The sequence below is a fragment of the Balearica regulorum genome, chromosome 31 (genome assembly GCF_011004875.1).
Source record: "Balearica regulorum gibbericeps isolate bBalReg1 chromosome 31, bBalReg1.pri, whole genome shotgun sequence".
NCBI lineage: Eukaryota > Metazoa > Chordata > Aves > Gruiformes > Gruidae > Balearica > Balearica regulorum.
In genome coordinates this window covers 262,760-290,720 of record NC_046214.1, presented here as the reverse complement: position 1 = coordinate 290,720, position 27,961 = coordinate 262,760, and the positions used below count along the sequence as shown (strand labels likewise).

The following is a 27,961-nucleotide window of genomic DNA, read 5'->3' as shown; positions in this document are numbered from 1 at the left end:
TTTTTTTTTTACTTATGGTAATGTTGTCCACAAAGAATTTTCATTATTCATACCAATTCTAATTCATTATCGACCTGTTTAGTTAGACCCAAAGACAGTGTAAATTAATTTCCACATCCCCTGTGTATTAAAACATTAAAAAAGACCCTGCAGTGACATTTCTGACGGAGATTTTTCCTCCGAGACCTTCTCTGGAGCTGCAGAGGCAGTTCCTGTGTACAGAGTCCCTGCACAGCAGATCTCTGACAGAGCTGGTCTCTGTAACAGCATTTCCACCAGCAAAGGCAATCTCCTCAGGGCACTGCCCAAAGGCTTACGTCTTTTTCCAGTCTTGCTCTCAAGACCATGCCCACGGAAGAGACGCCAAAGAAAACAGATGCTTTGCTTGTTTCTCCATGGGCACAGTGGGATGAGATCAGGGTCCCAGTGGGCTCTTCCAGGGACTGAGGAATGGCTGAGGTGCTCCTTGTTGGTGGACAGCACCCACACAGATGCTGAATGGACTCCAACTAAGCTGCCTGGGGCTCGACAGCCTGTGACAGGGCTGATTGCAGATGAATGTTTTTCTGGAAGGAATCAGGAGCTGCCAGGAGAGCACAGGGGATCTGCAGGGACAGCACGTGCCAGGAGGTCAGCAGGGAATGGAGCCCACTGAGCACGAGCCTGTGCAAGGTGAAGTGACCCAGAGATCAAGGGCTAAAGGTGGGTGTGAACCACCAAGGGAGGGTTCTGCAAGCCCAGGGGACACAGCAGGCACAGGGAAAGGAGCCTGGAGAGTGGTTCGTTTTGCCATCAGTGGACTTCCATCGACTGGATCCGGTGCAGCACCCAGACACACCTCATGGCATTGGCAATAAGGCAGGTCATCTCTGAGCAGCCTCCATGGCCACATAAGAGCCTCCGTGGGAGGCAGTCAGTGTCAGTGATGTCCCTGAGCTGGGTCTGCCTCCCAGCCTGACCAGCATGTCCCTTGCAGAGTCCCCCTGTGACCCCAGGCCCCACAGCCCACTTGCTCTGCAGAGCAGCTCCACCAGCTCAAGGGCTGTGGAGAGCACGGGCAGGCGGTGTAGGAATGGCTGGCGAGGCCAGCACAGATGTGCCCACCTTGAGGAAAGGCTCTGTACGGACATGGGATATCCTGGTGTTGTCCCAAAAGTGGGATTGTTTACCCGATGTGCAGTACACCAATACACACACACAGAGCAGAGGTATTTTATTTATTTCATGTCTGCACAGAGATGGTTGCAGGGTGGTAATGCCAGAAAGCTAGCACACTGCACACAGAAACTACAACGTATTTATCTTGTTAGAGGATTAATATAACCTGCCTAAATTTATGCTAATTGGTTTGCAATTACTGCATCATCTACTATTGGGTAAGGATATTTAAAATAACACACATGCTCCTTGAGTGTGTGTGTGGGTAATTTACATAGCCTTGCTGGAAAAGGATCAGATCAGGGAATACTCAGGCAAACTGGACATACATAAGGCCCTGGGCCTTGACGACTCCTGATGACTTCCTTAACGTTCCTGTGCCTGGAAAGGGTTTCCAGCGTTAGCTGCTCCATCATCTTCCCAGGAAGGGAGGTGAGTCTGACTGGCCTGTAGTTCCCTGGCTCTTCCTTCTGTTCCTGCTTGAAGACAGGAGTGACATTTGTTTTCCACATCTGGGCTCTGGGCCTCTTTATTTGGCTGTGTTCTGGGCCTCTGCGTATTGACTGAGGTCTGGCGCTTGGCGGGTCATGGTGTTATGCCATGGTACATCCCATAAAGGTGTGGCCAGCTCAAAGAAAGGGATGCCATGAAGGAAGTGATAGCAGGTGTGGCCATTTCTTGATGGCAATGAAATATAGGGTGATCTGTCCAACTCCTCCTACCTTCCTTGCTCCAAGCTCCCTTTAGGTATGTGTCGTGGTTTTACCCCAGCTGGCAGCTGAGCACCACGCAGCCGCTCGTTCACTCCCTCCCCATCAGGATGGGGGAGAGAATTGGAAGAGTTAAAGTGAGAAAACTCGTGGGTTGAGATAAAGACAGTTTAATAGGTAAAGCAAAAGCCGCGCGCACAAGCAAAGCAAAGCAAGGAATTCATTCACCACTTCCCATGGGCAGGCAGGTGTTCAGCCATCTCCAGGAAAGCAGGGCTCCGTCATGCGTAACGGTTACTTGGGAAGACAAACGCCATTGCTCCGAACGCCGCTGCCCCCCCCGCCCCCTTCCTCCAAGCTCCTTATAAACTGAGCATGATGTCACATAGTATGGAATATCCCTTTGGTCAGTTTGGGTCACCTGTCCTGTCTGTGTCTCCTCCCAACTTCTTGTCCACCCCCAGCCATCCCGCTGGCAGGGCAGTGCAAGAAGCAGAAAAGGCCTTGGCCCCGTGTAAACACTGCTCAACAATAAGTCCATAGAACAAAAACATCTCGATATTATCAATGCTGTCTCCAGCACAAATCCAAAACATATCCCCACACTAGCTACTATGAAGAAAATCAATCCTCTCAGCTGAAACCAGGACATTATGAAATGTAGATCTATCATGTGACGATACAAATGTCTCACCAGAACACAGTTTCCCCATTCAAAGTGTTGGCAGAAAATGGCTGTATAAGTCTCTCTTTCCATAGAGGGAGAGAAAGTGCCATCATCTTGCTGGTCCGTGTCCATGTCCTATGAAAAAATTCATGAGAATTTACAGAATATATATTCAAACTCCATCAGGATCAATATGAACAGAGGATTTCTGATATCATGTAATATGTAAGCAGAAAAATTAAGAACCGTTGGAAAAATAAAGAATCCTTCCTTACTGTTTAGTATTGAACTCTTTTGACTTTGACTAGACTCCTGAGATCTCTCTAATTAGCCACATAAGAACTGAAGACCTAAAGGAAAATTATGCACAGAGCGTTGGCTCATTAGGGAGTTTTGCATGTTAATTAGCCCCCTGGTGCCAAGTTCCTGAACTGCAGGTCCGGAAAGATTGAACAAGTGTCTAAAGAAGTAAAAGCAGCAAACCTCCAAGTTTCTGAGAGTTTTAGTGGGCCCCAGGGAAGGCGATTACTCAAGAGATCATGGAGGGAATGACCAGACAAGGAGATTTACAAAGGCATGTAGTGGTAGGCCACGAGGTAATGGCTGTGAGCTGAAGGAGGGTATTTTTAGATTAGATATTAGGAAAAAATTCTTCCCTGTGAGGGTGGTGAGGCACTGAGAAGTTGGTTGTGGAGGCCTCATTCCTGGAAGTGTTCAAGGCCAGGTTGGATGGGGCTTTGGGCAACCTGGTCTAGTGGAGGCTGTCCCTGCCCATGGCAGGGGTGTGGAACTAGATGATCTTTGAGGTCCCTTCCAACCCAAACCATTCTGTTATTCTGTGGTTGTCCCTGGGAGCTGGTACAACAGAAAGTCAGAGGCACTGGTCACATGTGGAAAATGAAATGTGGAGGTGGCTGTGAAAGCCCTAAATGTGTTTCACCAAGCAGGATGGCCAAGCCCTGACCCCCATTCCCTGAGGAGGGGACCCTGTCCCTCATGAGATGCTTACAGCTCTTCCTGGGAGCAGTGTGATGGGGGGGTGCGTGATGCCAAGTGCAGGTCAGCGGTAGGACACCTCCCAGGCTCTATGGGCAGTGGGTGAGGAGGCCACAAAGCCCTGGGACTGTAAGGGACCGGTGCCTTCTCATGGGACTCAGTGGAAGAGACAGCAGCCACTGTGGAGAGGACAAGGACTTCTGTCCTGGTGTTGGAGGAGGGCCCAGCCGCACCAAGGCCATCAGCTGTTTGCACCACAGATCGTCCTACGCTGTCCTGTGCCTGTTCCAGTTTCCCTGAGGACTTTACCTACCTCCTCCTGCTTCCTCATCTCACTCTGACCTTGGGATCTCCCAAGCTTTACTGATGCCGGTGAAAGGCAAGATGCCAACTGCGGTACAACTTGCTTAGAAGAATGAACACTAATTGAGACTATGAGGTTCTACCTCAGGGTCCATGCGACCTGAAGACCCAACCTAAGGCAGCTCTTACCGGCTGAGAACATCCCATGTCCATGATCAACCCATGGAAGGTTTACCTTTCAAAAAAACGGGCGTATAACCACGGCCAGAACAGCAACCGACCAGCATCCAGGATAATCCCCCCACCTGAGCTGGACAACGCTTTAGAACAAAGAGAATTAACATACCACTGACCATTTGTCTGTACCACCTGCACGGGACAAGGATGTAGTAAGTGATGAGCCCATCCCTTAACGGGAGGGATTGCACTGGTGTACACAACTGTACTGTAACAGATACAAACCCTGCTTTCCTCTGTACTGGGGTCCTCCAGGCATTAGGCTGAGGCATGGCTGCATGCCCCTCCCCGCCAGGAACACAGAGGGCTCTCTGCAGCTGTCTGCAGACAGCCACCCAGCAGCGTTTTCATGGCCTTAGCACTGAGGGGTCTTCTCCATGGGGCTGCTGGAGAACACCGGGATGCCATGGGAGAGCTGTGCCCTGCGGGAGGGCAGCCTGCAGCCCAGCAAGACCCCTCAGGGAAAGAGTCACATGTCCTAAAGATGGGGTGAGCAAAAGGAGAGTTGGCTGTCTCCCAGTCCTGCAAAATGCATTGCCCAGAGCTTGCAGTCCAGGTGGGAACAAAGGCAGCATGGACAGGAGGGGAAACATGGATAAATGCCCCACTGCTCCTGTCAACAGAGGCAGGATAGACAAATGGGTATTCGGGAGTTTCTCCTCATTAGGGACCCTGCTGAGAAGGACTGACAGCCTGAACTCCCATGGCATTGGGGCCATAGGCTGTGCTCCATGGGAGAGGAGACCTGATGGGTGGTGGTGTGTGCTCCGGGGGAGGTTTCTGCACTGCAGGGGATGGCAGGGAGGTACCCAATTCCCCCTCCCACAGTGTTTCTGAGAGTAGCTGCCTCTCCCTCCCTGCCCATGTCTCTGCTGCCTGGAGCTGTCCCTGCCAGGAGCTGTTGCTCTGTCCACACCTCTCCTCCCTGTCCCTGCTCACAGAGCCCATCCCACCCTCTGTGTGCTCAGCTCTGCCCTGCAGACCCCTCCTGGCAGCAGGGCACTGCCCAGGGGCACCTCTGTGTGTGCAGAAGCTAAGGAGCCACTCAGACAAATCCCAGAGATACCACCAAGGTGATGCTGTCGTGCTGTCTTTAGGCTGAGAAGTGCCTTAGGGGACTCTATGAGGTTCCTTGCAGATCTGCCCATTCTCTCAGTACAGTGCTCCTGGAGCCTCAGTGTCTAGTTCAAACTCCACAGCTCCATTATTCTTCCCTGACCCCCCTCCTCTCTCCCAGTGCAGAACATGAACTGGACATGAACTGAGGGCCAGGGAAGGAACTTTGGTCTCAAAGAGCAGCTTCATGGACCTTCCTATGGCAAAGCCTTCTCTGGGAATAGTCCCATGGTGAGTTAGATCTCGGATCTCTTAGTGTAACCCTAAAAGTGTCTCAGAGTGTTGTCCACACCTGACAGATCCACTTCCATTCCCACCCAAACTAACAGAATAAACCTTAATGCCATGACTCAGGAATGCACAAACTGAAGAAGGAAACCCTTGCTTTGACTGTCACCTCTTGTCCTGGTTCTGGCAAGGATAGAGTTAATTTCCCAAGGAGCCAGGACAGGTAACCCAAGCTGGCTGGGGGCTATTCCAAGCCATGTGACGTCATGCTCACCATAAAAGGGGGGCTAGTCGTGTAGGGGAGGGGGCAGTGCAGTTTAAGCGAGGTTCCGAGGTTCCGGGAGGAGCTGAGTGCCTGGTCGGTTGGTCGGTCCTTGGTTCGGTAAATTGTTCTCTATTATCACCCATTGTTACTATCTGTTATCAGCACTGTTGTTGATTGTTTTTCCCTCTCCCTTGTTGTTCCAGTAAACTGCCCTTATCCCAACCCTCGAGGCTTTGCCCTTGTTTTTCTGTTCTCTTCCCCGGCCCGCCGGGGGAGGGGTGAGCAAGCGGCACGTGGCACTTAGCTACCGGCTGGGGCTAAACCACTTCACTGAGCTTATCAGCAAAGCTGGTGGTGCCTCTGTGAAAACATATTTCAGAAAGGGCACAAATGCCAGAGCGAGACAGGAGTAAGGTGGTGGTGGTGGGGGGAAACAGTGAGAAAAAAAACCTGCAGACAGCAAGGTCAGTGAAGAAGCAGAGGGTGGAGGTGCTGCAGGCACCAGAGCAGAGATTCCCATGCAAATCATGGAGAAGCCCATGGTGAGGCAGGCTGACCCCCACCAGCCCATGGAGGTTAATGTTGGAGCAGATACTCACCTGCAGCCCTTGGAGAACCCCATTCCAGAGCAGGTGGTTGCCCCCTAAGGAGGCTGTGACCCTGTGGGAAGCCCATGCTGGAGCAGGCTCCTGAAGGACTTCTGACCCGTGGGGGACCCACCTTCCACTAGACCAGGTTGCTCAAAGCCCCATCCAACCTGGCATTGAACACTTCCACGGATGGGGCATCCACAGCTTCTCTGGGCAACCTCTGCCACTGTCTCACCATCCTCACCAGATAAAATTTCTTCATTAAGATCAATCTCAACCTACCCTCTTCCAGTTTAAAAGCATTGCCTCTTGTCCTATCACTACAGGCCCTGGTAAAAACTCTCCCTCTTCCCGTAGGCCTGCTCTATATACTGTATGCCTGCAATAAGGTCTCCTGTCGCAAATCCTGATCCAGAGTCCTGCCAACTACACCAATTTGTCACAGATGGGCGATTTAGACCAATTAAAGAACCACCACCAGAGGTATCAGCAAAAGCAGTTTTATTGCACCTTATCAAAGTTGGATGGCAAGGATCACTCTATTCCTTACTGCACAAAGGATATAACATTGATTCACAGTTACCAAAACAGAATCAAAGTCACCAATACAAAATCTTAGTGCACTGTTACACAAGGTTAAGCGCAATATCAGTCACTTAGCAAAGATCTGCAGTGGGTAAGAGGTCTCAGGCTCGAGGAGTAACCTTGAGAGGTGTCCTAGCTCAAGGAGAGATCACCGCTGGACAGCCAGCTGCTTAGCAGGGAGAGCTCCAAGAAGATATCCTTAGGCTGCCATATTTATGGAATAAAGTGGTTGGCTTGTAGTCAAATTCCATGCGATGGGAAAGGTATGCATGAGACTCCTTGTACCCACAACTTACTTTGTTCCTTGACAAATGAGTCTTGGAGGAACCACCTGTTATTCATGTCTTAATCACATGATGGGTGTTCCAGTTTCCAAGCCCATATACATCAATGCTCACCATGTCCCTCTGCTCCTGTTTTCCGAGAACAGACTGCAACTAGAGAAGTTTTTGGCCAGGTTACACCTGGGCCTTTACCTCCTTTGGACCCTGAACCAAATTACTGCTGGTTTAGTCAGGGAGTTGAGTGGATCCATCACAGGGACTCAGCTTCCTCCCATACCTGCCACAAACCCACAGGTGGTGGGAGTCCTCTTGCCTCAGTTCACCTGTGTGCACACAATACAGTCCTCCAAAGAGTGGAAGAAATCACATGTCCCTCCTGTCTTCAAGAAGGGCAAGAAGAAAGACCCAGGGAACTACAGGCCAGTCAGCCTCACCTCTCTCCCTGGGAAGTAGACAGAGCAGCTAATCCTGGAAACATTCTTCCAGGCACATTGTACTGGTTTGGGCTGGGATGGAGGTAATTTTCTTCACGGCAGCCTCCTATGGTGCTGTGTTTGGGATTTGTCACCAAAACAGAGTTGCCAACACACCGATGTTGTAGCTATTGCTGAACCATGTTTGCACAGCATCAAGGCCTTCTCTGTTCTCTCTCTTCCTCCCCAGCGAGTAAATTGTATTTGTGGATGAGGGAAGAGCAGGGGATGTCATTCAGCAAGACAAAGATTTACACTGTGTATTGGTGGTGGTGTCCAGGGTTTGGCAGCAGGGGGGATGCAGGGGTGTCCTCTGTGAGAAGACACCAGGGGCTGCCTCCCTGCCAGACAGAGCTGGTTCCAGCAGGCTCCAAGCAGATCCACCAGTGCACAAAAATGAGCCCATCAGTGAAGCTGGTAGGACCTTTACAAATATGTATTTAAGAAAGGACACAACTGCCAGAATGGGAGAGGAGTAAGGGAGAAAAAATATAAGAAACAGCCCTGCAAACACCAAGGTTGGTGAAGAGGGAGGGGAAGGGGTGCTCCAGGCACAAGAGCAGATAGTTTCCTGCTATGGTGAATATCGGAGTACACCAGGTATTTCCCTGTGGCCCACGAAGAAGACCATGGTGGGGAAAGTAAGCCCTGCAGTCCATGGAGGACTCAACACCGAAGACGTTGGATAATTTCTGAGAGAATGCTGGATGGAGGACAGCCCATGCTGGAGCAGGTTTGTCTTGAAGGACTGTAGCCCATAGGAGCATCCCCATGGGAAAAGTCTTTGAGGGAAGGAGCAACAGAGAGGAACTGTTATGGACTGACCACAACTCCCATTCCCCATCCCTCTGCACTGCTCAGCCGGGAGGACATAGAGGAGTTGGGAATGAAGGAGTGAGTGAAGTGGAGCCAGGTAGAAAAGGGTGGGGGGAGGCCTTCCCTGGGGAAGGAGATAAGGTCTTCCACCAGCCCCACGCTTCTTCCACCCTCAGCCTTTGCAGTTGCACGTGCCTGGTCTGCCCATTTCCCTTCACCGCTGTCACATTTGTACAAGGCCCACAGACATCTTGGCATGCCCAGTGTAAGCTGGCCTCCACCAAACCTGGAGCCCACCTGGCCTTGGGGTCAGGGAGGAGCCAGGTCCCCTCTGCTCAGGGCTGGGCACAGCTTTCCCCTGGGAACCTCCCTGAGGAGCACTCCTCCTGGGTGCCAGCCTGTGGCCTGGCATGGGTGGCACGGGGACCAGGGCTGCTGGGGCAGGGCTGAAGTAGCTCAGCTGGGAGAGCGTTAGACTGAAGATCTAAAGGTCCCTGGTTCAACCCTGGGCTTCAGCAATCATTTTCTCCCTTAGGTTTTTGCAGAGTCGCCTGCTTCCTCCAGCCTGCCCCAGCCCTGCTTGCTCCTTCACCTCTTGCCAGAGCACTGTCCCAGCTCTGTAGCTGCAGACCTGCAGCTCAGAAGGAGCCTTCCTCCAGCACCACGAGTCCCCAGCCTTCCCCTGGGCAGGACTCTCCATTCAGTGCTCCTCTGGGGTGGTCTCCAGCTCTCCCTCCTTCCCTGCTCCACAGGGATCAAGATCTCTCCACTGCGCCGTCTCTGCAAAGACCCTGTCTCTCTCCTCTTTGTCATTCTCCATGGTGCACAGACTGCTCCTCTCCTCACACCCCCCTTCACCTGGTTCTCAGTTCCCAGACCAGAGACCACTGTCCCCCCCACTCCCAGGCAGAGGCACTCCCTGGAGCTGAGGCCTGAATGGCAGCATCCTTCCTCTGGAGGTCTGTCGCAGTGAGACCTCTGATGTGCCCAGGACAGCTGACCAAGCCATGCTGAGGATCACCCACTGCAGTGCATGGGCATCATGTGTAGTCACACGCTGGCCTGAGCAGAGTTTCTTGCCTCCTCCCCTTGACCTGCCTGCTGCAAGGACTGATGAAACACCTCTGTGCTCCTCTCTGGGCATCAGCCCCAGGGAGATGGAAGCCTGCCCTTCACCCCACCTCCAGGGATGCTGGCGGGGACGGGGGGTGCAGGGGGAGGCCCGCTACCTGGATAGGGGGGAGAGGCTTCTGTCCCCATGTCCCCCCACCGCACACCCTGGGGTGCCATCAGAGCCTGGGGACACCTCACCCCAGGGAGGGTGTTTCCCTCACCCTGTTCCTCTGCTCCTCCTGTGGAGCTGGGGACAGATGGGAGACAGATGGGTGTTGCCCTGGGTGGCAGAGGAAGCTCAGGGGTTTTCTCCTCTCCATCAAGCCCAGAGTGGGTCAGAGCGTGGGAGCAGCGGCTGCAGCAAGAGCCTCCTTCTGCCCCATTGCCCTGACGAGACGTGGAAGGGGCAATGCTCTGCAGTGCATCCCTGTGCCAGGATCAGGCCCCCGTGGAGAGGCCATCCTGACTTCCCCCATCTCAGGAGGCTTCAAATGCTGTTTTCTGCAGAGGGTCCCCTGGCACCCAGGGGACAACAGGGCTGTGCTTGTCATAGACGTGTCATGGCAGGAGAGTGTCTGTCCTGCTGGCAGGCGTGAAGGGGATGTAGCTCAGCGGCAGAGCACCCGCTTCGCATGTGGGAGGTCCTGGGTTCGATCCCCGGCATCTCCAAGGGTGCTTTTTCCCTGAGTCCCCAGCCTCAGGCGGGTACAGGCTGGAGCTGGAGCACTGGTCCTCTCCAGGCACTGTGGGCCTGCCCTGCCCACCCAGGGCCTGTCTGTGGGGTGAGGAGGGCTGTGTGCGCTGCCTCTGCTGAGCCACCTCCCAGAGGTGCTGGACCTGAGCTCAGGTGGAGATCCCATCCCAGGTGGGAAACACCCCCCTGTGCCAGCAGCTAGGGGTGTCTGAGCTGGACCAGCCTGGACAGGCCTGTAGGACTCCCAGCTGGTGGAATGACATTTCGTACCCTGTCTCCAGGTCTTTTTCCCTCTACCATCACCACTACCTTGAGCAGAGGAACCCAGAGCTGCTGAGGTCAGGCACAGCCCTGCAGAGGTGGGACTGCTGGGGCTGGTACCCACCTCTTGTTCCTGGGGCTTTGGTGTCTTTGTCCAGCCCATGTTGGTGGGATCAGGGAGACACAGGCCTGTCCAAAGCCATGAACAGGCAGCAAAGCCAGGAGATGGTGCCTCAGCTGTTCCCCCACCAAAACCACCTGCAACCCAAGTGGGACATGAGACATGGCCTTCCACTGCAGGGTGCTCAGTGTCCCCCAGGAATGGTGGGCCCAAATTCAGAGAAACAAGGTATAAAAGTGAAGTACAGAAGAAGGGCGGTGGGCTGGGGATATCTTCTGAACACAGGATGCTTGGTGCCAGTATGGACACTGACCTGCGGACTCAAGCCACCCCAGGTGGGGACCAGGGAGAAGAGCCCAGTGTCTGACCCATGCCACCTCCCTGCCAGCTCTGCCCTTCCCCAGGGATAATATTTCTCCCTTACTCTGGCACCTGGCACAGCTTTGCCTCCTCCTCCTCCTCCTCCTCCTCAGGGAGATGAGCGACAGAGCCTGGGGGTGTGTGAGGGGGCAGCACACCTGAGCAGAAAGAGCCCGTTTCAGGGTGTTTTGGGGCCTGAACAGTCTGGCCCTGCGGGCTGGGTCTGTTCTCTGCAGCAATGTGGGATCATCACTGTACCCCAGATCTGTGCTTGCTCCTGCAGCAGCTCCCCAGGACCTACACAAGGGGCCTGATGGTGAGACCCCCAGCCCTCTGCACTGCTGCCCCACGCTGGGCAGAGCACAGCTGTGGAAAGTCCACAGGAGTGGAGAGTTGCAAGGGTGACACCCCCAAGGTCATCATCATGGGTGACACACATGGACACTGCAAACACAGCCTCCATCCCCGGGAAAAGTCCAACCAGGAAAGGTTACAACCCTGCATCTCCACAGGGCCATGGACTGCCAGAAGGAAAGCTCTAGGGACCAGGGCAGAGGAGACTGTAAGCCTGGGCTCTTCCTCCACCCCCTGAGTCACTCCAGAGGTGGAGGAGCTCCCAGCAGGGAATGACGCAATGCTGCCATGGATGATGCTCTTGGAGACAGCTGCCTCCTCCCCTCTTCTGCTCTAGGGCCAGATCCTGCTGTTTGCAGTGCTACCCACCTGGGGCTGCTCCCCTGCAATGGACACCCAACACACCTTCTGGTCTGCAGCAGAGAAATCCATCAGGGAAGAGGTTGACCAAGCACCAGCAGGACCAGGGAGGGCAATTTGGGTTTCAGGTTCCTGCCCAAGTGTCAAACCCTTTTCCCTACCCAGCTCCTGCATTAGTCATTTCTCTGCCCATGGGAGCTGGGGCAGGTGAAAGCCCCAGCCCAGGGAGAGGGACCCTGGCCTAGCTCCCAGCAGTGCCAGCTTTAGGAGAGGGACACAAAATACCCTCTGACATGGAAATGTTCCCAAATTAGCAGCCTCCCAGACAGGACCTTCTACAGAGCACGGGCGGATCATGGCTTTTGGCAGCAGCCCATGTCTCCTGGGGATCCCTTCTCCCTCCCCTGGACTCTCCCTCCTCTGCCTCCCACAGCACTGAGGGAAAGGTCCCCCCATTGCTCCTGCTCGCATCCCCCCTGCACCTGCACACAGGTACTGCCCCCACACAAACCCTCCCTGATACCCCTGGGAGGCAGCAGGAGGGCAGGGCTGGGGGCTGGAGCGCAGCAGGACGAGGGGCTCCCAGGGCTGCCGTGGGGCCTTACAGTCCCTGCCCAGGAAGGAGGCAGCTCTGGGGAGCTACCAGCACTGCTCCAAGGTCTGTGAGGGCCCAAGGGAGCAGGAGCAGCTCATGGAGACTGGGCACCTGGCAGAGCCAGGGAAGGGGCAATCCCAGCCCCGTGTGCCCCAGCAAGTGGCTCTGCACCCTGTGCCAGGACAGTGGGGAGCGGAGCTGCCTCCTAACCCCTGTGGGAGGTGATCCATGGGATGTGATACCCCCTGGGGCTGGATGGGGTGTTCAGGGCACCGCAGCCACCTTAGGGCTCGTTTCTGTGGGGCCAGAGCCCAGTGTCACCCCAACACAGCAGCTCTGTCATGGCCTCTGTGCCACGGGACCAGTGTGGCCCAGGCAGGGCCTGGGGGAAAGAGCAGCTGGGGAACCCCAGGGTGAGGAGATGGGCGCTCCCTCTGGGGTGCATCACGGGACCTTGCAGAGAGCCACTTTTGCTGGAAGCTCTGGCTGGCAGGATGGAAATGTCTCTGTCAGCAGGAATATTCCCCAGGGAACATGGGCTCTCGCAGCTCCACAGCCTGACCCTGAACCCACTGTCCCCAAGACATGCCCCTCCCTCACCGCCATCTCCTTGTGCTCTGCTCCCCCCGATCAGCCTCAGGGAGACACCCCAACACCTGGGCAGGCAAGCACTAGCTCTGGGTCATACCCCCAAAGGCTTTTAATAAGAACAAATGTGGAAGCCGGGGGTAAACACAGGAGAATAAAACCAGAGGCAATGCCCAGCTGTTTCTGCTGCCCGTGGGAAAAGGCAGACGGTTCCCTGGTGCTCACGGCTCTCCCAGCAGCACAGACCTCTCCTCCCTCCTGGCTGCACCCAGCTGCACGGCAGGGACGGGCTGTCCTGGCCCGGGGCCCAGGGACTCTTGTGCACTGAGCTCTGGTGTCACAGCCTTGGTGTCCTCAGGGGGATGTGCCAGAGACACCTCTTCAGCATCGTCATAGCCTGTGCTTTCCGGGGACAGGGACCAGGCATCTCCCTCAACTCCAGGGGCCCTAGCACTTCTCTGGGAGCGCAGCTTTGGCCCTGCAGGCAGCAAGGCAGCCCATTGCACATTCGTCCCATGAGGTGCCCCTCCTGGTCTCTACATCACCTTCCCCCCTTCTCCTCACCAGTCCTGAGATGGTCAGATCCCTCTCCCACCCCTGGTCTCCCCAAGGAAAACGCGGGGGTAGGTTCTCCTGTCCCAGGATTTTGGGGTCTCAGTATGGCAGCGATTCACCCGGCACCAGGGATGGCACCCCAGGAACCGGCAGCGCTATCTTTCCCTCTCACCTCCAGGTGCATCCCTGGGCCCTGCTCCCTCCTCTGGGGCCCTGGGCATTTCCCAGTCTCCCTGACCAGAGGCAGGATCCTCCCCAGGGTCAGAAACCTCCCTGGCATCATCATAGCCATCTGCTGGGTCACCTCTGGGCACAATAGGCATGTCTGAAAGGAGAGGAGAGTTGGTGACAGTGAGAAGACACGTCCTGCGGAGCAGAGGATGGGTGGATGTGCAGGGACATGGGGCTCAGACACTGGTTTTGGCAGCACCACAGGAGACCCCCGCCTGTGTCCTCCCCAACTCTAACAGTGACACCACTGTCCATCCCAAGTCTGCAGGGAGGAGAGATCCACCCCTTCCTGCTCCCCATTACCTGGGGCTGACCCCGGACCATCCTCCTCCTCCTCACTGTGCCCGGGCTGGGGCTGCACCTTGGTCAGGGACCCCTCTGAATAGGAGCCTGGAGAGAGGCGATGCAGGTGTTATGGGAGTGCGCTCTGCTGACCCAGCTTGGGCTCAGTGCTGCTGGGGACAGGGGACCCACCGAGCCAGGGCTGCGTGGGGAGGAGGGCTCAGGACTCAGCCTGCTCCCCTGGGACAAACCCCCTCTCACAGGGGCTCCCAGACCTGCCCCAGGACAGCCCCTTCCCTCACCCCTCCGGTGCCAGGTGGGATGCAGGGACAGGCAGCGAGGGGCTGTCCCTGGCTGGGATGGGCAGAGCTGGTGGGGAGGAAGCTCCTCTCCCACGCCCACCACCTGGCTGCTCTCCCCACACTCCCCACAGCCCCACAGCTGCAGGGACCATGGGCCAGGGGGCTGCAGGGGGTCAGCCTTGGGTGGGGGCCAGGGCAAAGAGCCCTGCAGATGTGCCCCCCATGCGGGACCCACACCCACCTGAGCCGCTGAACCTCGCCTGCTTCTCCCACGCTGGGCTGTAACCGATCTCCTCGTACAGGGCCTCAGGGAAGGGCTCCCAAGCTCTCTCGGAGCCTGCAGACAGAGGCAGGGCTGGCTCAGGGACAGGCAGAGAGGGGACGGCATCGTGCTCTGCTCCAGCAGCCCTCTTCCCCTGGGCCAGCCCAGGGCTGGCCCCACAGCACAGCCCCACTGCGCTGTCCTGTCACCGCTGACACTTGCTCAGGAAGGGCAATGTCCCCATGGAGATGGTCAGGGGCAGCGACACCCTCACACCATCCCCTCAGAGATAGCCCTCGTGCCCCTCTGGGCCCTGGGCCACGTCCCTGGTGCTGAGCTTGGAGCAGCTCCTGCCTTTCCTCTGTCCCTGGAGCTGCCCCCTCCCTGCCCCATGGATCCATAGCACGGCCCCTGCCCTGCTGGGGAGCAGGGAAGGGTGGGACGGAGGAACAGCCTGGGGGCCTGACGCCACAGGGATGGACCCTGCTGTCCCATGCTTCTCCCAGCATCTCCCCTGCCCCACAGCCCCCTCCAGAGCTGCCCAAAGCACTGCCAGTGGCACAGCCTCACCTGTCTCCCCTTTGCTCCCATCTCCCCTAGCACAGCTCGGCCATTGCTCTCCTTGCCCCATCCCTAACTCCCCCCGAGTCTGGACTCTCTCTACCCCTTGCTGCTGGTGGCCCACGGTCAGGCAGTCAATGGGGGGGTACGCGGGGATGCAGGCAGCACACACTCTTGTCCCCCCAGCTCTGCCTGTACCCCTCACTGACACCCCACAGCACCCCTGGCCTTGCCAGGAGGCATCTTCCCCTGGGACCGCGGGGGAAGGACCCACCTCTGTGCCCAGCCCTAGCGCTCCATGCTTGCCCGGCCAGGAGGGCCAGGAGCAGGCAGAGAAGGGCTCCCAGGATGATGCAGATGATGACGGGCAATGAGACTCTCCCGCTGCCTGTTGGACGGCCCCGGGTGGGATCTGCATGGGCAGGAACACAGAAATAGCAGCAGCAGGACTGGGAGAGGTGGGGGGCTGGGACAGCCCAGTCCTGACCCCCCTTACACCGGGGGTAAGGGACCCCGGGGAGGGAGCGATGGGGAAGCTCCCACCCTACCGGGTAATGACAGGCCTCCCGAAACCCCTCCCCCACCGCTAACCCGGTGACACCTCTTGGGAGTTTCACACCCCACCAAGGAGCCCCTTCCCTCTGGCTGTGGGTCACAGCCTGGCCCTGGGAAGACCCAGCGCTGACGGGGAGGACAGCTTACCTCCTTCGGGGGTTGGTGCTGCCGTCCTGGGTGCAGCTGCAGAGGAGGAGAAGGAGAGCTGGGCCGAGAGGCTGGGTGTGCAGGTACCAGGGTGCCTCCTCTCTGGCACCCCGTATGTGTGTGTGTGCACATGTGCGGACATCCCTGACACATCCCACCCAAAGTGTCCCTCCTGCTGGGCTGGTCAGGGTGGCCAGGAAGGAGCCCAGGGCCATGGGCAGGACAGTGCAGGCAGCCCGGGAGATGCCCCTGGGGGCTGCAGGGCCCTGCGGGCAGAGGCTGGAGGACATCCAGCCCCACAGAAGCTGCTGCCCACTTGGCACCAGGCTCCCAGGCTCTGCACGGACAGCCTTGCTCTCAGGAGCTCTACAGCCATGCTGGGACCCAGCAGGGAAAACGCCTGCCCCAGCTCCTTGCCAATACCCCCGTGAGGGGACCCAGCCCTGCCCCTCACCCGAGCAGTTCACGGCAGCATCCTCCTTATGCCGGCAGGCACCGCTGTCCCCAGGCCGGGCCCAGCAGTCCTGCAGAGACGGCTCTGTCCCCCGGCACTCCACCTGCTCCAGCCAGATGGGGCCCGTCCCCTCCCCAAAGGCAGCCTCGCCCAGGGCAGACACTGCGGGGCCACAGCCCAGCTGCCTGCATGCCACCTCGGCATCCTGCATGTCCCAGGAGTCGTCGCACACCGTCCCCCAGGAGCCACGGTGCCACACCTCCACTCTGCCCGAGCACCCGTTCTCGCCTCCCACGGCACGAATCTTCTCCCTGTCTGGAGAAGGCAGAGACCTCTCAGGGCACGGGACAGCAGGCAGAGCCCTGCCAGCTGAGACAGGCATGCAGAGGAGCAGCTACCTGTGCAGCTCGTGGAGTTTGGGCACGTGGCCCCCAGGGCCGGGGGCGTTTCTGGCTGTCTCCCTGGAGAAGGAAATGCAGCGGTGAAGGGGCTGCTGCAGGGGGGTCGCGTGGCAGACAGCGGGGCTGAGTTCTGCTCGCGCATCCCTGTGCCACCTCGCTCACGGCAGCAGCTGAACCCCGGTCACTCAGGGGACACACACGGCACACGGTGGGGGACCCTGACTGCTCAGCCCCAAAGGGAGCCTGGTTCACAGAGCAGCAGGAGGAGGGGACGCTCCTTGGAGCCCTGACAGGTCCCTTCTGAGACCTTGCCTGGAGACACCTCTGCCTCCCCCAGGCACTGCTGGGAGCCCGGCTGGCAACTGCTGGTGACTGTGTGGGGCTCTGAGAGCTGAAGTCCCCTTTGTGCCACCAGCAGCAGCAGCAGCAGCAGCAGGGTCTGGCATGGGAAGGAAAAGCCCCTGTGGGCTCTGTCTCTGCATTTGACAATGCCCAGCAGGGAGCAGGAGCTGGGGATGCTGGTGCCCGGGTGGCTCAGAGTTACCGTTGCAGGTGATGTGGGTCTCATCTCGCAGGTCATCGCAGGACTCTGGGTCCCAGGGAGCGGATGGACACTGCCAGAAGGAGCTGTTTCTCTCCCCACACTCCACGCGATCCAGCCAGGCGGGGCCAGTCAGCCTGCCAGAGGTCAGATATTGTTCCAAGGATTTTGCATCCCCACAGCCCAGCTCCTTGCAGGCCAGCGACACCGTTTTGAAATTCATTGAGTTGGAGCAAACTCTCCCCCATGTCCCGTTATAGAAAACCTGCAGGCGCCCGGAGCAGTTGGTGCTGTTCTCCAGCCTCAGGGCCATGAACTCTGGGAGGAAAGGCACCGAGGGGGAACAGGCTGGTCTGGAGCTGTGGGAGCAGGGGTACCCCTGCAGCCCCCATGCCCTCAGCCAGGCAAAGGCACAGCCAGCAAGTCCCCCTTGCACCCATGGGCAGAGAAAAGTCCCTGATGGACAGACACCCCTGCCCTCCCCACTAACCCTTGGGCACAATTGAGCTCCTCAGAGACCGTTGATGGGACTGAGGGGACCTCTGCATGTGTGTCCCCAGGATGGGCTTGGGCAGGGGCTCAGAGGCAGCCAGGGACAGCCTCGAGCGCTGCCAGCTCTCCCCTTGGCCCGGCCTCCCCAGGCACTGGGCTCCCACCACAGCTCCCAGCACAGACCTGAGCAGACGACTCCTGCGTCCTCTTTGTGCCTGCAGTCGTGCTTCCCCCAGGACCCTGCCGGGCAGTCCCAGAGAGCAGCTTCGGCCCCGGAGCACTTCACGCTCTCCAGCCAGATCTGCCCAGAGCCTTCCCCGAACCGAGCAGAGCCAACCGCCTCCACCACCCCTCCGCAGCCCAGCTGGTGGCAAACGACAGCGGCATCGGGCAGGTTCCAGCCATCATCGCAGACGGTCCCCCAGCTGCCCTGGTAGTAGATCTCCACTCTCCCAGCACAGCGCCCGGACCCGTTCACCAGCCGGACCTGCCGGCTCCCTGCAGCGGGAAGAAACCGCGGCTGCTGTCAGGGGCTGGTGCCCACCCAGCCCAGAGCCTGGGGGGCCCCTGCAGTGCCACTCACCCCAGCAAACGACCCCCACGTCCTCTGCAATCCTTGCTGCCAGCATGCTCTCGGGCAGGGAGGTGTTGCAGAGGGTCAGGTTGTCCTCATGCCCTGCGCACTGCACCCCTCGCAGCCCCACGGGACCCGTCCCTCTCTCAGGCTTTGGGGGGTTGTAGGCTGTCTCTGCCTCTCCGCACTGCAGCTGCCGGCACACCACGCTGGCCTCCTGCATGTCCCACTCGTCATCCAGGACTCTGCCCCACGTCCCGCGCTGGAAGATCTCCACTCGCCCGTCACACCGGCTCCCTCCACCCACCAGCCGCAGGGATGCGGAGCTGGCTGAGCCTGGGGAGAGCAGCCATGCCCCAGCCCGCAGCAGCACCAGAGAGCCCAGGAACCTGAGGTGCTTCTCCAGGCTCTGGAAACCTCACGGTGCCCTGAAGCTCACCTGCCTGCCCCCAGCCCTCTCCAGTGAGCTTCAGGAGCAGGTTTCCACAGGGCTGGTTTCCCAGTCCCTGAGCCTTCCAGGGCAAGACCCTCTCTGTGCTCTTTGTGGGGCAGAGCCACCCAGCACGTCCCTGCTGAGGCAGATGGGGCAGCTCCCGCAGGAGGGAGCAGCAGGTGGTGCAATGGCCTGGGGATGGGCAGCACCAGGACAAGCCTTGCCCAACCTCAGCGCTGGCACTGGCACTGCTGAGACATGGGGCAGCACACACCTCTCTGTCCCTCTCTGCACCCCTGGGGAACGGGAACTGGAAGCCAGTGTCCCTGGCAGGGAGCAGAGCGAGGGGGTCCTTGCTGACCAAACAGGACCAGCTTGGGTCTTGTGCTGAGCAGAAGCCAGGGCAAAGCCCAGTCCTGCTCTGCAGCTCACACCCCTGCCCTGCTGCTGCTGCTGGGGACACGTGGGCAGCCCCTCTGGGTGTGGGATTGGTCTCTGTGGGACTCTCTGTGGGGCTGGGACAGGGCTGTCTGCAGCCAGAAGGATGGAGCTGAGCCCCACAACCCCATCCTGGGCCTGTCCCACGAGACCAGGGGACCTCAGACCTGGATCAGTCCTCAGCTATCCCACATCAGTCTGAGAAGATCAAGCTCTCCACATCACTCCTGGTGAAGCTGGGGTTTCTCCAGGCAGAAATTCACCCTGCTGCTGCCACCATGGGGTCCCTTGCTTTGGGTGGCCATGTCACACCCAAGGGGAAAATGGAGTCAACACAGTGTTTTCCCGGCACTCACCTGAGCAAATGACAGCAGCGACATTCTCGTGGGAGCATGGTGAGGCTCCCAGGGCAGTCACTGGGCACTCTCCCAGGTGGCCTTCAGTCCCATCACAGTGGAATGACTCTCTCCAGGTGGGGCCCGTGCCTCTCCCAAAATGCCCTCCTCCAGGAATGGACTCAGCAAACCCACAGTTGAGTTGACGACAGAGAACATGGGCGTCCAAGAGGTCCCAACGGGAAGCACAGAGGGTGCCCCAGGTCCCCAGCACCTGGACCTCCACCCTCCCATCACAAGCTGTGCTGCCATTCACCAGCCTGAACCCTGTGTACTCTGGGGACAGAAGAAGATGAGAGAGGCTGTGTTGGTGCTGTTGCACCCTTGGTAGCTGGGGGACAGGCCAGAGGAACAGCCTTATTTTCTCCTCCTTCTGCAGTGTCTTGGCGCTGCAGAAAACCACATCACCCCTCCTGCCTTCACACCCAGCACAGCACAGGCCCCGTCCTGCTCCCCGTCCCCAGCTCACACTCAGCATTCAACAACCCATCCTGAGTCCTTACTTGTGCAGGTGAGACCGGCAGTGTTGGCCTGGGTGCAGGGCTGGTCCCTGGGGGGCCCTCTTGGGCAGGAGGCGAGAAGGGATTCATTCACCAAACACTGCAGCTCTCTGTCCCAGATGGAACCAACACCTTTTCCAAAATGAGCTGCCCCAGGCACGGACAGGACTACGCCACACTGCAGCTCCCCACAGACCACATCAGCGGCTTTGGGACCAAAGTCTGAGTCACAGACAGTTTTCCACTGGTTCCCGTCATGGATCTCCACTCGTCCTGAGCAGGGGCTGTCCCCTCCAACCAGCTGGACAAAGCCTGGAGCAACCAAAGACCCCTGTGAGGTCCCAGAGCCCTCTGGTGGTTGCCTGACCATGCCTCACCTCATCCCCAAGTTAGCGACAGGCCCAGAACCACACCACCAGCTGCTAGCGGGTGCTGATGGCACAAACACGCCAGACACCCCCCAGCCACTCTTCATAAATCAGCACAGCACTCAGGGGCTGGCTTTTCTCCCAAACCCACAGCCAGAGGCGCTACTTAGGTCAACTGCTGCTATTCTGGAGACCCTGGGCTGCCAGGAACTGGCCCCAGACCCTGCAGCACCTGGAGCTTGTGTTAGATTTGCGTGGCAAGGCTTTGGTAGCGGGTGGGGGCTATAGGGGTGGCTCCTGTGAGGAGCTGCTAGAAGCTACCCCTATGTCTGATAGAGCCAATGCCAGCCGGCTCCAAGACGGACCCGCTGCTGGCCAAGGCCAAGCCAATCAGTGCCTCTGTGATAACATATTAAAGAAGGAAAAAAAAAAAAAAACAACAGTGGGGGGAACATTTTGTAGCAGGAGAGAGAAATGTGAAGATGTAACACCAAGGTCAGTGCAGAAGGAGGGGCAGGAGGTGCTCCAGGCACCGGAGCAGAGATCCCCCTGCAGCCCGTGGTGAAAACCATGGGGAAGCAGGCTGTTCCCTTGCAGCCCGTGGAGGAAGGATGAGGGGGTGTAGAGATTCCACCTGCAGCCCGTGGAGGACCCCATGCTGGAGCAGGTGGAGGCACCTGAAGGAGGCTGTGGCCCGTGGGAAGGCCAGGCTGGAGCAAGTCCCTGGCCGGACCAGTAGATCCGTGGAGAGGGGAGCCCATGCCAGGGCAGGTTTGCTGCCAGGACTTGTGACCCCGTGGGGGACCCACGCTGGAGCAGTTTTCTCCTGAAGGTCTGCACCCCATGGAAGAGACCATGCTGGAGCAGTTCGTGAAGGACTGTAGCCCGTGGGAGAGACTCCATTTTGGATCAGGGGAACGTTGAGAGGAGTTCTTCCCCGGAGGACAAAGAAGCGGCAGAAACAACGTGCACTGAACTGACCGCAACCCCCATTCCCACCTCGCCCCCCGTGCTGCTGAGGTGGGAGGAGGTTGAAGCCGGGAGTGAAGTTGAGCCCGGGAAGATGGGAGGGGTGGGGGGAGGTGTTTTAAGACTTGATGTTATTTTCTCATTGCTCTACTCTCTGTTTTGTTTAGTAATAAATTAGATGAATCTCCTTTCTAAGTTCAGTCTGTTTTGCTTGTGATGGTAACTAGTGAGTGATCTCTCCCTGTCCTTATCTTGACCCAAGCCTTTTGTTACACTTCTCCTCCCCATCATGCTGGGGGAGGGGTGAGCGAGCGGCCTCGTGGTACCCTGCTGCCGGCTGGGCCTAAACCATGACAGAGCGCTCGGCCCCAAGCAGATGGGCCCAGGTGCTGTTGGCTGTTGCAGCCTGCTCTGCCCCACCCAGCTCAGGGCCAGGCACAGGAAGCCCTTGGAGCCACCAGAAATGCAGCCCAGTCCCAGATGGTTCTTGGGCTGTTGGGGCACTGCTGGGAGATGGGACATGTCACAGGGCACAGATGCAGTGTGGGTGTACCTACAGTCACTGTCTGCACCAGCCCTCAGCTCCAGCACCTGCCCGGGGAGGGTCCTCAGCCAGGGCTAGAGTGCACTGCCAGGCGTGCACAGCCCTGGCCAACGGCTGGTCAGAAGGCAGGAGAGCGGGCAGAGGAGAAGCCCTGGGATGACACGAGCTCCCAGTGCAAGGACAGGCACCAAGGAAAGCCAGCAAGTGCTGGCCAAGGCCCTGTGACACAGGGCAGCCAGGGGCTGGGGTAGGCAGGAAAGGCTGGGCAGCAGGTCAGCACTGCCTGCACAGGGGTGTTTCCCTCTGGGCTGGCTCTCATGGGGTGACCCTGGAAGAGGAATGAGGTGGCCATGGGCCAGCCTGATCTCCTGCCCAAGCCCCTCCCCTCTCTCTCTCCCCACAAGTGCTGCTCCCCTCTCAGCAGACCCTCTGCTTTGGGGGAGTTGGGTCTGCCAGGGAACACAACCCAAAAGTCCCCGGCCACCCTGGGCCCTTCCCTAGGGCTGTGGGTGGCCATGTGAGCTGCTCTCAGTGCCTCTGACATGGGGGACCCAGGTCCTCGGTGCTGCCAGACAGCTCCTGCGTGAACAGGAGGAGAAAGTTGGGAACCAACAGAGACTGCGGGGCAGGGTGGGCATTCATCTCCCAGCCCCAGCTACCCACGGAGGGTGGGCTGAGCCACATCAGGGGTCAGGCAGTGGCAGGTTCCCCCTGGGCTTTCCTCAGGGACCAGGGAAACCAGCAATGACAGCCCCAGCTCAGCAGTGTGAATAGCTTCACCAGGCTCTTCTCCAACACCCCCTTGTTTCCCTGAGGGCACAGCCAGGTCCCTTCCCCCATCCCAGCCACAAAGGTGGGGAACGGGCTGGCCCCTTACCTGAACATGTCACTCCAGCATCCTCACTGTGATTACAGTACTCCTGAGCTGAACCTCTGTACAGTCAGACAGGGCAGACTCGTTGCCATGACACTGAACATAAGACATCCAAATGGGGCCAGATCCTGGCCCAAAGTGTCCGTACAAATGAGCTTTAACAGCAGACCCACAGCCCAGCTGCTCACAAACCACTGCAGCATCAGCCATGCCCCAGTCGTCATCACACACGGTTCCCCACTGGCCATCTTGTTTCACCTCCACTCTTCCAGCACAGCGTCTGCCACCATTTTCCAGCCTCACCTCTGCTTCCCCTTAAAACACCAACATGGGAATGGTCAGGAGAGCCCCAGAGCACCGAGCACCGAGCCCCAGCAGGTCCCTCCTGACCAGGCTGAGTCACAGGCAAAATCGTGGCAGTCCTCCCCCTTCAACGCTGTCCGCAGGGCAGTGTCAAAGTTCCTTTTCTCCCCACAGGCTGCAAAGAGCTGGAGGTGCCCAGTTCTGGCCCTACTGGGCCATTCACCACCCCACAGCCTGTGGCACCTCCTCCCACTGCAATGACCTCCTGCCCATGCCCACCCGCACACTGTGCCCAGCCCTGCACAGGGCACCGTCTCCTCACCAGCCCAGAAATCCCTGTACAGCCCCGTGCCCACAGGCCCACACCTCCCTCTCCCACCCAGAGAGGCACAGGCAAAGGCAGAAGTTCCATCGACTTGAGCAACATCTGCCCCTCACCTCAGCGGCACCTTCAAAGCAACCCCATTCCCAGAGGTGTCCCGATGACCCCACTGGTGCCCGCTGGCCCCAACTCTGGGACAAGGATGTTGGCACTTACCCCCGCACAGCTGCACCCAGAGGAGCAGCCACAGCACCTGAGGGGACAGGAGTCCCTCCATCCCCATCCTCAGCCTCCTGCCCTGCTGGCACAGCCCTGCGGCACCCCACTCCCTCTCACGCCTCCTGGGGACTCATGGGGACAACAATGATGGGAGGGTAATATATCTCTGACGATGCTGACCCAGCTGTAGGAGGAGCCAATGGAAGCAGCAGCACCTTTTTAGACGTTATCGGGAGAGATCTCCCCTCTGACACAGCCAAGCCCTCCAATGAACATCTCCAGCGCCGTTCATGACCATATATGAGGGACATAGATCTCTCGCTGTGGGTGTCATGGTCGCCGCATTGGGGGATCGTAACGGGACAAGCTGGGTGTGGAGGGGAAATGGGTCTGTCACCCCCTTGACCCCTGCTGTGGGCACAGGGAGCAATGAGCATCTCCTCTGCTGGGCTCACCCAAGAAGCCAAGGCGTGAGTGTCCAGGCACCGCCAAGCCGTGGGAACCACAGAGCTGGGACTGCTCCGGGGTCTGTGTCAGCTTCGAAAAGGAAACAGCCCCTGCCCCTGCTACAGCCCCCGCTGTGCTGGGAGCAGCAGCTGGGAAAAGTCCTCGGCCAGGGGAAGAGCTCCATGCCAGGAGGGCTGGCACGCCTGTCCCTCCCCGCAGAGCCCCATGGCGGGTCCCTGGCAGGAGCCGGAGCTGGGACATGTCCCTGCCCTGGCAGCAGACACGCAGCACTGAGGTTCAGACGTGTCCCTGACTCTCCGCGTGTCACCCAGGGGCCGTTATTCCCCTCAGGCAGATCAGGAGCTGGAGCCTGCAGGTGCACAAACCACAGCCCACGTGGCCTGGCAGCACTCGCCGCGCTCCCCCCGCAGCACCCCGGCAGGCACTCTGTGGTTTCCTCCCGGCACCGTGCCCAGGCACATCCCTGCGGGGCCCCCGGGCCACCCCCACCCCGACTGCTCCAGCCAGGGCTGCAGGGGCTGCTCCTTCGGCCTCGCAGGCACGGGGCTGGGCAGCTCCCGGCCCCCGGCATGCCCCTCTGATGCCACGCCCGCTCGGCACTGAGCCCCACGGCCATGGGCTGCCATCGCTGACGTCACCTCACACCCTCCTAGTGCCACCGCTCTCTGAGCAGCACTTACACTGATGCTGACCTCACATCCCTCCCACTGCCAGCGCTGTCTGCTCAGGAGTTACAGTGACCGTGACCTCACACCCTCCTACTCCTGCTGCTGTGTGCTCATGGGTCACACTGTTACACATATGTCTGTGTGTGAGTGTGCTGTGTACAGGCTTCTGCTGATGATGGTTCTTCCAAAAAGCCCTATTTGGGTGGGGTCTAAATATTATTGTGATGACATCAGAAGCACCCACACAAGCCATATCCCTGCCCTTGGACTAAAAGCTACTCCAGCACCAGGGAAATGATGACCTCATGCACAAGCCATGGGCATACTCCTGGCCTATCCACTACTCAGCCACAGGTAATGTCATAGCATCTACCACTGCCATGTGCCTGTTCCTGGGTTATCAGGTACTCAGGCACCACTGACATCACAAGGACATTCACCAGACATCCGCCAGCTCCTGGCCTATCCCTCCTCAGGCACCAGGAGCCTCACAAGCACCTACACTGTCCATAAGCCAGCTCCTGGCCTGTCAGCTCCTCAGGCAAGAGAGACCTCATGAGAACCTGCACAGCCCATGGGCCTTCTCCTGGCCTATCAAGTGCTCAGGCACTAATGATCTCACCAACCCCTACACAAGCTTTTAGTCTTCGCCTGGCCTATCAGGAACCAGTGACTTCACAACCACCCACACAGAGCATCTCCTTGCTCCTGCCCTGTCAGCTATTTGGGAAGCAGCGACCTCACAACAACCTACACAGTCCATGGGCCTGCTCCGGGCCTATCAGCTCCTCAGCTGAAAGTGACCTCACAAGCACATATCCTCCTATATGCCATGTACTCGTTGTTAAGGTATCCAGTCTCCAGGGATCTCACAAGCACCTACGCAAGCCATGAGGCTACCCTTGACCTATCAACTACTCCAGCAGCTATGACCTAACAAGCACAGACCAACCTATTTGCTCTGTGCTCATGCTGCGCCCTCTTGAAGTACCCCCCACCCCTGACCTGTCAGGGCTTGGTCTGCAGCCTGGTCAAGTGGGGGACCCGACCGGCCTTTTCTTTTTGTTTCTCTTCACATTTAAACCTTTATTATTCAGTCCGTTAAATCTTAGTAAAGAAGGTTTTATCCATTGCATTCCTAGGTTTTTGTATCTATATTAATTTCTATAGCTTCAAATGTTTATTTATATAAAAATATATACAATTATATTTATATCACTTAAAACATTGTATCTATTTATGAATAAATAACCAAATTTATTACTGTAATGATACACTCCTTTTTGTAGATATCTTTCTATATACTGTATATAATTATTGTATCTCTTTTCCTATTTGAGCACTTCCTGGTCCAAAGGAGACAGGCAGCCAATTGCAAGGCTGCCTGAGAACACCTGGCTATGATGCTGTCAACAAAGGGCTGCCAGCCAATCACCAGGCAGGATGAAAGGAGGCAGGCAGAAGCGGCCTCCTCCCTGGATGTAATGACAGGGCGCTTCCTTTGTGACGTGCCCCTGAGGACAGCAGGACAGGGCGACCGGTCCTGCCAGCCAATCACAGGGGCTGCTTGAGAACACACGGGGGTGACGGTGTCAAGAAATGGCCGTTAGAAAATCAAAGAGTAGTATGCTGTTCACCAAGATGGCGGCTCATGGCCACGGAATGGCAGCACCCACTGTCCTGGAAGGGTGGCCAGAGCAAAATGGCGGCCGCGGTGTGTGTAGGGGAAGGGCCTTCCGGGTCTGATGTAACCCGGCAGGGGTGGCCGGTGCTGCCAGCCAATCCCAGCAGAGCACGTGCCCAGCAGAGGAGAGGGACTTGCGGGGCAAGTGGCCCCTGCGGCTGCTGGGAGGGGGCGGGACTTCCCCCGGCAGCTGGTGGGCGGGGCAGCTGTGGCGGCGTGTCTCCCGCAGCAGTGGTGCCTGTGCTCCTGGCGTGTTCCAGGGCAGGGATCCCCCGGCGCACCAGGAAGGCACCCGGGGAGGGACAAACAGCCCAGCCAGAGCTGGGCCACCAGAGCTGGGAGAGCCTCCAGTTCCCTCCCATCTCCAGAGCCCATGCGGGATGGTCTCACAGAACAGACGGGTCCTTCAGCTGACAGGAAACACCGGCCCTGGGGGAGCTCTGGGGGCAGCTTGTCTGAGCTTCTCCTCCTGGGGAACCTGCAGCTGCCCCAGCACCGCCTGGAGTCACCGTCTGACACCGTCACAAAAGGACCCCTCGCTCTGGGGGTGTGGGACTGCCGGCACCTGCACCAGCAGCATCCATAGTTTACTGTCGCTCACGGCATCCAGCCAAAGCCTCTCTTCCGCTCATCTGTCTGTGGGGGTGTGGCAGGAGCGTGTCTGATCCCTTCGGAGTATCTGGTCAAGGACCTGTTTCAGTGCAACAAGGGATCCTAAAACAGTGAGCAAAGGAGGAAGCCATAGACAGGACCCTACAGGGACCCAACCCTGAGTGGCAAACGAGAAGGGAGGCAGTGATGGGAACCAAAGCTGGTCAGTCACGAAAAGGGATGAAGGCATGTGAGAGGGTGAGAGGGTTTATTCCAGCAAGGTTGTCTGATTGGGGACCTTCTCATTTGGGAAACCAAGAGAAAAAGGGGAAAGCAGGAACAACATCTGCTGAGACACAGACTTGACAAAATAAGCACAGTCAATGACAGGAAAGGAACTTTGCCAGGCACACTAATGGATGGGCCATCAGGAAACTACAGATGCTGCCTCCAGGAAGATCAGCTGGACTTTTCAACTGACATGGTTGTGAATCAGAGGGACCCTGGACTGGCAGGGATGCTGGAATCAACAGAGCTATGCAAAGCTATGAGGGACATGCAGCGGAAGGGGAAGCAGGGAGGAAGAAAGAGGGGAGCAGACAGGAAATGGTATAACAGAGGCCAATTGCATGTAAAACTAGATTTGGCAGGGCAAAGGGGATGGAGTTTTGAACAACAGAAAGGGCCAAGGGCACTGCTGGTGTCTGAGGAACCACCAGGGAAACACCTTTGAAATGTTCATAGGGATGAGGGTGCGTTCCTCTAAAAAAGTTGTCCTGGTCAATAGCCCAGCTGAAGCGCCTCTAGACCAATGGACGCAGCCTGGGTAACAAAGAGGAGGAGCCCAGCACCATTGTGCAGCTAGAAACCTCATGGCTGGTGGTTACTACAGGCCACCTGACCAAGAGAAGCCTTTTGACAAAGCGTCCTTTCTTCAGCTACAGGAAGCATCAC

The 27,961-nt window shown here is 57.9% G+C and overlaps 1 protein-coding gene and 2 non-coding genes across 3 annotated transcripts; 2 read left to right on the top strand and 1 right to left on the bottom strand.

Moving 5' to 3' along the window:
• Nucleotides 1-8,873: 8,873 nt before the first annotated feature.
• Nucleotides 8,874-8,946, top strand: TRNAF-GAA (transfer RNA phenylalanine (anticodon GAA)). Its single transcript has one exon. It is a non-coding gene; the product is annotated as a tRNA-Phe (tRNA).
• Nucleotides 8,947-10,138: 1,192 nt separating this feature from the next.
• On the top strand, nt 10,139-10,210 carry TRNAA-CGC (transfer RNA alanine (anticodon CGC)). The gene has a single exon. It is a non-coding gene; the product is annotated as a tRNA-Ala (tRNA).
• Nucleotides 10,211-13,095: 2,885 nt separating this feature from the next.
• Nucleotides 13,096-23,660, bottom strand: LOC142598827 (antigen WC1.1-like). The gene is made up of 16 exons (XM_075738252.1): nt 23,594-23,660; nt 22,901-23,066; nt 22,756-22,811; nt 20,001-20,309; nt 19,459-19,773; nt 18,241-18,567; nt 17,841-18,155; nt 17,169-17,483; nt 16,622-16,684; nt 16,224-16,538; nt 15,770-15,805; nt 15,342-15,479; nt 14,471-14,581; nt 13,964-14,050; nt 13,602-13,754; nt 13,096-13,352 (listed from the first exon to the last, which is right to left on the bottom strand). Exons 1-16 carry the CDS (start codon nt 23,658-23,660, stop codon nt 13,096-13,098), a joined length of 3,030 nt encoding a protein of 1,009 aa, XP_075594367.1.
• Nucleotides 23,661-27,961: the final 4,301 nt, after the last annotated feature.

Excerpts from the sequence above, each read along its gene's own strand:
- LOC142598827 (XM_075738252.1), bottom strand. The coding sequence starts at position 23,660 with ATGGGGATGGAGGGACTCCTGTCCCCTCAGGTGCTGTGGCTGCTCCTC. Across the intron at positions 16,539-16,621 it reads AAACTCCACGAGCTGCACAG|ACAGGGAGAAGATTCGTGCC; the intron begins GTAGCTGCTCCT and ends TGCCTTCTCCAG. Across the intron at positions 14,051-14,470 it reads CTCAGGTGGGTGTGGGTCCC|GCTCCTATTCAGAGGGGTCC; the intron begins GCATGGGGGGCA and ends GCCTCTCTCCAG.